Consider the following 9,159-nt stretch of genomic DNA (forward strand, 5'->3'; position numbering starts at 1 on the left):
AATCACACCAGACAGGATGCAAATTCATCAGGGTGCCTTGGCTACCTCCAATCAGACATTGCCAGTCATATCTGTATATATACGCCTGACCGGTGGCCATCCGGGTGCCTAATATCATTAGTACTTTGTTGCACCCTCCTTCTTGCAGAACACTGTTAGTTCTGAGATCTTCTTGGTATGCACAGCATGTATAAGAGTCAAAGATTCATGTCTTTATTTTTAAATGTTTAAACATTGCACATTTTGACATTTAAACAGAACAATATTAAAGAATTACAGAAGTAACAGTAAACAGCACCAATTCAAGTTTAATCTTAAAAAAGATCCAAAATGTTTAAAAACACGCACAGGTACCAATACGTACCGAGTCTATAATCAGAATCTGAAAACAATTTAATCGTGTATATATATTTATTTACATGTTATATCTGAAAGTTCTGTGACTGATCGAGGATCACATCTGTACAGCGCACATCAGTTTAAAAAAACTGATCCAAAAAAGCTGATTGACCATTTAACCACTTTTTCACCTTGTGTTTATACGAATTGTTTTAAATGAACTACCATAAGTAATTCTTCAAAATTTTTTCTTAATTTATTTTCTAATTGTAGCTCATTTAGTCAAACACAATTATCCAACATAAAACCTAAAACCATCAGGACCTGCAGAACAACAAATCAAACACAACTATTTTGGAATGTCTTTTCAAAAGTCGTGACCTTTATCCTGTCAAAAAATGTTCACTATACTTCATTTTTTGTCAAGGGTCGTGGAGGGTTTGGTTTCTCTGGATTCACAGAGTGCATTACAGTAACAAACCCTGAAGAGGACACTGAGCCATCCTCAGCCACGCCCCCTCAGTCATAGCCAATCATGTCTGTATGTATATGCCAGACCAGTCAATAGCACCAACAGGGATTTGGATCCCAGAAATAGTGGGCTAGCTCAATTTACCACTGCATCACCTGAACGCCTGTGTACTGTACTAAAAATCCAATTCCATGTCAGAAAACCAACTAAATAGTCAGCCTATCAAAAGTGTCTGATCAAAGTTAGCTAAAAACAGTTAATAATGATATGCTATAAAGTTAACCTGATTCAGAAACAGTTAAAAACACAAATTTCAGAGCATGTGATCAATCTCTAGTCTGACTGCCAAGTTACGTTTGAGACTGCGAAATTAGGTTTTACCTGACTGGAATAATGTTAGCTTACTGGTTTGGATCCAATTAACGAGTTTGCTGTACACCACTATTAATCTATATAAATTATTCATCATTTACCATATCATTAAGTTGGTTCTTTCTTCAGTTTTTTCCATTAAAATCGTCGCTATTTTCTCCCTTGCTGATCCCAAACTAGCGCCCCCTGGTGTCCTGTTTCATTGCCATTTCCAACATTTGCATCTTGTTTATCTTTTATACTTTGTTGTTTTGCTCGTAACATAGCTTCGCACTGGTCCAATCCGGGACAAAGAGAGTCAAGATCCTCCTCTGTGTTGCGTTCTTCCTCACTGACCTCTTCCTCATCTAAATGTTGCTCAAGGTCATTTGTTAATAATGGCGAGGATGATGAAGGTTCAATTTTCTGTTTATAAATGCACACTGGGAATCGCACATAGCGACTCGCTTCATAGAAGCAACAACAATCAGAAAGACACTCATCTTTTTCCTCCTGAAGCAAACGCAACCTCTTATGGCCCCGGTCCGGATGGGTAAAGATCGGCATTGTCAAGGAAACAGGGGCAGGACCTGGCATGAAAGACCACGCCCTGTGGAGAAGGATTTCGGTTCGGAGGCGGCGCAGGAGGTTGTTGATGAGAACGGAGCGGCGCAGAAAAGCTTCAGGATCATCAGTAAAGCGCATCTTATCCAAAGAGAGATGAAGCACATGAGAGTGCTCCTCCAGAGATTCTACTTGAGACCCCTGCAGGATGGGAGAGAAATAAGGAAAATATTTCATCAAAGCTTGCACTAATAAATTATAATGTTTTGCACAGCATATCATGATATGTAAAGTGTCGTTATGACAAAAATATGCAGACACCTCTTCTATTTAGTGGGTTCTATGACTAACCACACCCATTGCAAACATGAGCAGTAGAATTGGTTAGCACTTGAAAGCAGAAGTTAGGCAAATTAGTTGCTTGTACAGCTGTCTTGCACTGTTAATACTCACAGTGTAACTGTAACTTCTGAATTTTATCAGAGAATCCTCGTCCTCCATGTATTTCCTCTTGAAGTAAGTGATTTGTCTGCAAGCAGGCTCTAGATAAAACACAAAACTTTAAAACTTTAAAACCTTGGCAAGAGTCCACTGTGCCATGTGTTCCAATTATTCAGACACATAAAAAAAAACAGCTGAAGAGTAACCGAGGTGTGAGCAGAACTGTATGTGTGTAAGTTACTGACCCCTACTGAGCTTGTGGGTGTCGCCCTCAGGTGTAAGGTGGTTGGGATTCCTGCGTTCAGACTCCCAGACTGGTTGGTAAATTGGCGGTGCAGCTTCAGCTTCATGATCAAAGAAAGGGTTTATGGACAGGACCAGTGTCATCGCTTCCTACACGTCTCGAAAAGGAAACCATTTTAAAAATGATATACTTTCATATTTTAAAGAGAATTCATTTCACCAGCGGATTCATCCTGGTCATGATTACAGTGGGTGTGGTGCCACCTGGAAACACAAAGTGTAGAAAGAGGGCACCAGTCCACCACAGGACACCACTCACTGACTATTCATTTATTTACTCAAACTGGAAGAGTTTTATTTATTAGTATTTGCATTTTATTTTTATTTTAGTGAGTTTTCATTTGGTTTCAGCATTTTGATTGTGTGAGTGGAATCATCTAGTTTTTTTTTAGCAGAATTAAACTATTTGTACTTGAATTTGTTTAGGTGATTTATGATTGTTGTGTTATCTATTTGATTACACCTGATAAAATTGCCGATAAGTTTAATCAGTAGAAAATGTAAGCTTTTGTGTTTTTGTTCATGAAAGTGTATGTATGCATGTGTGTGTGTGTTTAGAATGCTTTTATTTATTTATTTATTAGGATTTTAACGTCATGTTTTACACTTTGGTTACATTCATGACAGAAATGGTAGATTAATCAGTTTACAAGTTTAATGTCAAACACAGTCATGGACAATTTTGTATCTCCAATTCACCTCACTTGCATGTCTTTGGACTGTGGGAGGAAACCGGAGCTCCCGGAGGAAACCCACGCAGACACGGGGAGAACATGCAAACTCCACACAGAAAGGACCTGGACCGCCCCACCTGGGGATCGAACCCAGGAACTTCTTACTGTGCCCAGAATACCTTACTATTATTATTATTTCGTGTGAAAACCTTCTTAAATACTTATTAAATGCTTATATACAACATAAATTTAGGCCTACATATAGTATATTCATATAACATATATTCATATAATCCGGTCATTGTTTGAAGTGTTTGGTATGTTCACCTCGTTTAGTACGTTAAATTCATTAAATAAATATAATTTGTGCATTAAAACGTAGAGAAAAAAAACCCATTTAAGCTTGTTTTCTGTAAAGGCAGTGTTAACTAACCTAGAAAATCAAAACACCGCAGTGTGACCAGAGTGCACAAACTTTTGCTTTATTCAACCGTTTTTCACTGTAAGCTTAAAGCACTCGTGCATATGTATTAAAGTAGACGCTAGTACATCAGTAGTTCTGCAAAATAACCGTGCTTGCTTGTTAACACTAAAAGTACATGTGATTGTGCATGTATTCTACATAAGTGCACAAGAATAATTCTGCATGTTCTTGATGAGTGCACTAAACGTCGTTTTCTGTAAATGCAAACTAAAAGCAATCAGGGAAAAACTGCATTCTTCAATAAAACACAATGATGCATGAATTTATTGTAAGATTTATTTAACATAACGATGGCTGAATCTGCATACGTGTACCAAAAAAAAATGCTCGTGCATGTTTGTTTATGTGTGCAACAAGCGCGCGCTTACCTCGAGCTGCAGGGTTGCACGTGCCTGGATTTGTTTTGCTGACGGAAACAGTTAATAAACAATCATCGGTGGTAAATGTTCGTATTGTCCGATGCTGTATGTGCATTAATTAGATTGGCAGAAATTCTGGTTTCAGTCGTGAATTAGATACAGAAGTAAGCAGACGGTGCAGTTGGTGCTTCCGCGTCAGCAGCGCAAAACAAAAGCGTCTGTAGATCATGTCACGGAATGTCTCGCGCATCCGGTGACCCCGTCGCACACCATCATCCGAAACACGCTGGATCTGGTCTGAATGTAAAGAGACGCAGATCTGCTAAATCTTGTTGTTCATCTACCCAGCACTTTCTCACTTGGTTCTTTAATCCTCCCTCGGTTTTCTTTCTTTCTCATTTCCTTAATCCACCCCCTCACTCTTGCATTTTTCTCTCTCTGCTCCACCATCTGTCTTGCTTCATTTTTCCAGATGTTTGGATTTGCACCAGAATATCCTCAGTAACCCACAAAGTGTTTCAAGATAAAGGACAATTCCCTGCTAATATATTCGAATTCATATAAAAAGAGATTAGAAGAAGCTAATAAAACCTTCAGCGCTTCAGTCAGTGTTCTTCTACATGCATGGAATGGTTTGTGGTTGGATGTTGGAATGGGTTTAAATCTCAGCAGAGTCACCAACCTGGCCAGGCGTCCACACAATTGGCAGTGTTTGAGGGAGGAATGGTTGGACAGGGTCTGGTCCGGGCCCAGGATCTTAGGGTCACATGGAGCTTAGCATGGCTCTCTGTACAAGATACAGCTCTGTGTGGGAATCCAAAACTGGCAGGTGATAACAAGTGGTGGCGGATTAGAAACGTCAGAGTGGTGTGGTGTGCCAATTTTTCTTAATCAAATCAAGGGTTGTACAAGCGGCAGTGGATTCACAATTGGAAAATGAAAAAAGAAATATCTTGGACAGTACACAAGTCTATCGCAAGTCTTCAGCCATCTTGCCTCCTCAGACACCGCCAGTCATGTCTGCTTGTGGACGCCTGGCCAGCCAATGGCACAGCTGAGATTTGAACCAGATGTTGGTGCCATCTGAAGGTTGACAGTGAAAGTTCTGGTTTGTTCTACATCACCTTCTGTGTCTGTGTATGTTTAGATGCCCTGATGAATAAAAAGCTCAGAGACGACACAGAAATGTAGAAGAATTTTTCTTTGAAACCATCACATACAAATCTTTAGTTTTTTCATAAATCACTGCATACAACATTTTAACAAATTTCATTTGAGAATCAGATGTACATACATCACTGCAAATGTAAAAACTTCCCAAAAACCAGTAAGGCACCGACAAAATCGGTGAAATTGAAATGTTACAAAATACACTTGAGTATCCTTAGCATATGCTGATATTCAGTGTTTATGAACCAATATTACTATATCCAACTATAGTTTAAGTCAAAAGTTTAGAGACACTTGTAAAATCTGCTGGGTCAAAAATATACAGAGAGCAACTCGGATGACTAATTTAAGTGCACTTCCCAATGGCTAGGCTGGTTGGCCATCTGCCCCTCTCAAACATAACCAATCAAGTCTGTATAGATGCACAACTAAATGATAACACTGCTGAGATTTGAACCCAATATGTCAGCAGTAGTGGGCTAGCGTATTTTACCGCTGTGCCACCTGAGCACCCTTAACAAACCCACAATGAACTTGTGAAAAAAACTCAAGGTTTCTATTATTCAGTCACAGAAAAAGAACTGCTGCAGAAATAACTGAAATCCCAAAAACTGTCATATAAATCATTACAAATGGCTATAAACTTTATATACAGTAATGTTCATGTTAAAGATTATAATTCTGATTATCAGCACATACATCTCTCACACTCTCTCACACACACACACATGAATATACACTTTACTCGACCCTGGTCACTCACAGGAAACAAAAATCTTTTCATATTTAAGTTAGTTTGTTTACCAAATTGTATATATTGGGGAAACATAAAATGTGTCATAAATATATAAATAATGTTAAATTAAATAAAAATTAATTAAATTAAATAAATAAACAGTAAATGTGCATTGAAATGTGCAGCTGTTTGTGTCTTGTAGAGAACGTGTTCACTTACATTCAAGTACAAAAATCAACAAAATATGGAATCTGTCCAGGGTGCACAAACTTTTGCTTAAGCTGTTTAAAATGCTGAACACACACTGAGAAAGTTCTGATTAGTTTTGATTGGATCGGAGGTCCATGTGCTCATGTTAATCATTCCATTCAAATATTTCGGTCTGTGCTGGTGATCAGTAGAAGGTTTTTAACCCTTTGCCCTGCCTGAACACACACACACACACACACACATACAGTGTATCACAAAAGTGAGTACACCCCTCACATTTCTGCAGATATTTAAGTATATCTTTTCATGGGACAACACTGACAAAATGACACTTTGACACAATGAAAAGTAGTCTGTGTGCAGCTTATATAACAGTGTAAATTTATTCTTCCCTCAAAATAACTCAATATACAGCCATTAATGTCTAAACCACCGGCAACAAAAGTGAGTACACCCCTAAGAGACTACACCCCTAAATGTCCAAATTGAGCACTGCTTGTCATTTTCCCTCCAAAATGTCATGTGATTTGTTAGTGTTACTAGGTCTCAGGTGTGCATAAGGAGCAGGTGTGTTCAATTTAGTAGTACAGCTCTCACACTCTCTCATACTGGTCACTGAAAGTTCCAACATGGCACCTCATGGCAAAGAACTCTCTGAGGATCTTAAAAGACGAATTGTTGTGCTACATGAAGATGGCCAAGGCTACAAGAAGATTGCCAACACCCTGAAACTGAGCTGCAGCACAGTGGCCAAGATCATCCAGCGTTTTAAAAGAGCAGGGTCCACTCAGAACAGACCTCGCGTTGGTCGTCCAAAGAAGCTGAGTGCACGTGCTCAGCGTCACAGCCAACTGCTGTCTTTGAAAGATAGGCGCAGGAGTGCTGTCAGCATTGCTGCAGAGATTGAAAAGGTGGGGGGTCAGCCTGTCAGTGCTCAGACCATACGCTGCACACTACATCAAATTGGTCTGCATGGCTGTCACCCCAGAAGGAAGCCTCTTCTGAAGTCTCTACACAAGAAAGCCCGCAAACAGTTTGCTGAAGACATGTCAACAAAGGACATGGATTACTGGAACCATGTCCTATGGTCTGATGAGACCAAGATTAATTTGTTTGGTTCAGATTGTCTCAAGCATGTGTGGTGGCAATCAGGTGAGGAGTACAAAGATAAGTGTGTCATGCCTACAGTCAAGCATGGTGGTGGGAATGCCATGGTCTGGGGCTGCATGAGTGCAGCAGGTGTTGGGGAGTTACATTTCATTGAGGGACACATGAACTCCAATATGTACTGTGAAATACTGAAGCAGAGCATGATCCCTTCCCTCCGGAAACTGGGTCGCAGGGCAGTGTTCCAGCATGATAATGACCCCAAACACACCTCTAAGACGACCACTGCTTTATTGAAGAGGCTGAGGGTAAAGGTGATGGGCTGGCCAAGCATGTCTCCAGACCTAAACCCAATAGAACATCTTTGGGGCATCCTCAAGCGGAAGGTGGAGGAGCGCAAAGTCTCGAATATCCGCCAGCTCCGTGATGTCGTCATGGAGGAGTGGAAAAGCATTCCAGTGGCAACCTGTGAAGCTCTGGTAAACTCCATTCCCAGGAGAGTTAAGGCAGTTCTGGAAAATAATGGTGGCCACACAAAATATTGACACTTCAGGAACTTTCACTAAGGGGTGTACTCACTTTTGTTGCCGGTGGTTTAGACATTAATGGCTGTATATTGAGTTTTTTTGAGAGAAGAATCAATTTACACTGTTATATAAGCTGCACACAGACTACTTTTCATTGTGTCAAAGTGTCATTTTGTCAGTGTTGTCCCATGAAAAGATATACTTAAATATCTGCAGAAATGTGAGGGGTGTACTCACTTTTGTGATACACTGTACATAATTGAAAGGTTCAGTGAAAAGTCCCGGGATTCTGAGGGGTGGCACCGTTGTGTAGCATTTTGAACTGCCCTTATGTCACTATGCTTAACCAACCTGCAGGTTCCATGCCCTAGGCCAGTCCGACCCCAGTTCCAACCTCACTGTTCCCAGTCATCATTTCACTGTTATAGGTGTGTGCATGTTTGTATTTGTGTGCGTGACCTGGAAAAAAAGACATTTCGGCTCAGGTCCGACAGTGCCATCAAGCACAATAAAATGAACTGAAAGACATTTTGGCTAGCTAACCGTATTGACCCTGGGAATTCCATTCACTGCTGTACAAATGTGACGCTCTGCTTACCCGCATGGTTCATTAACCTGATTGATCTCATTTTGCAGTTGCTGCTAATGCTAATAAAATGTGGAAACTGGACAACATTAGGAATTCCCCGTTTTCTCCAAGTCTAGTCATTTACAATTCCCCATTTCTATTCCTCTGTCACCTGGCCCACCCCTGCACTGGCTGAAGGGCCATTATTACTAGTCACGCCATCCCCACTTATCATCATCCACCACTCATGCAGGCGCCTCGACCAGCCAGCAGAGGTCATGTTTTTGCAGCACCAATGAGGACCCTCATCAACCCTCCGCCAAGTCTGGCTGTTGGATGGATGACTTAGTCGATTTCTTAAGGACAGAAGCCAGTTCCATATTGCATGTGAATGTCAAAGGGAAGTTAATAATCTAATGCACATTTTGCACTGTGGCTGTGGTTTTTTTGTGTAAAGCACAAGACTATAGCAAAGGACTACTTGTTCCATTTAAAATTTAAGATCAAGACAAAAAAAGATTTTTAAAATACTATACATCCCGTTTTCATCCATACTACATTGTGTTATTTTTCAGATTTTGCTTGCTGAACAAAAAAATAGTAAAACAATTACATACAGCCAACTGTAATACTCGTTATTTGTTTTGTATTTACTCTGATTGGCTAAAAAATACATTAGATTTTTTAAAAATCTGTAATGGGGTGGGTTGCTTTGTTACTGAGACATTAGGTGTAGCCCAGCACCTGCAAGAATAAAAAAGAACCCAAGTGCAGAATGCCTAATCGAAGTAGAACAATTTTGTGGCTGAAAACCAAGGAGCTGGCAAAACTGTGAAACAGAATTCGTGGTGTAT

At 40.1% G+C, this 9,159-nt stretch overlaps 1 protein-coding gene across 1 annotated transcript; it reads right to left on the bottom strand.

The window, feature by feature from the left end:
* Positions 1-1,333: 1,333 nt before the first annotated feature.
* sertad4 (SERTA domain containing 4) lies at positions 1,334-4,129 on the bottom strand. Its single transcript, XM_062995415.1, has 4 exons — positions 3,997-4,129; positions 2,413-2,560; positions 2,180-2,268; positions 1,334-1,927 (listed from the first exon to the last, which is right to left on the bottom strand). The coding sequence occupies exons 2-4, from the start codon at positions 2,552-2,554 to the stop codon at positions 1,334-1,336; spliced, it is 825 nt and encodes a 274-aa protein (XP_062851485.1). The 5' UTR covers positions 2,555-2,560; positions 3,997-4,129.
* Positions 4,130-9,159: the final 5,030 nt, after the last annotated feature.

Source organism: Trichomycterus rosablanca, chromosome 5 (genome assembly GCF_030014385.1).
Source record: "Trichomycterus rosablanca isolate fTriRos1 chromosome 5, fTriRos1.hap1, whole genome shotgun sequence".
NCBI lineage: Eukaryota > Metazoa > Chordata > Actinopteri > Siluriformes > Trichomycteridae > Trichomycterus > Trichomycterus rosablanca.

What these genes read in the sequence shown, in the direction of transcription:
- sertad4 (XM_062995415.1), bottom strand. Translation starts at nt 2,554, where the DNA reads ATGACACTGGTCCTGTCCATAAACCCTTTCTTTGATCATGAAGCTGAA. An exon ending in CACCCACAAGCTCAGTAGGG is followed by an intron (nt 2,269 to 2,412) that starts GTCAGTAACTTA and finishes TGTTTTATCTAG; the next exon opens with AGCCTGCTTGCAGACAAATC. An exon ending in TCAGAAGTTACAGTTACACT is followed by an intron (nt 1,928 to 2,179) that starts GTGAGTATTAAC and finishes CCCATCCTGCAG; the next exon opens with GGGTCTCAAGTAGAATCTCT.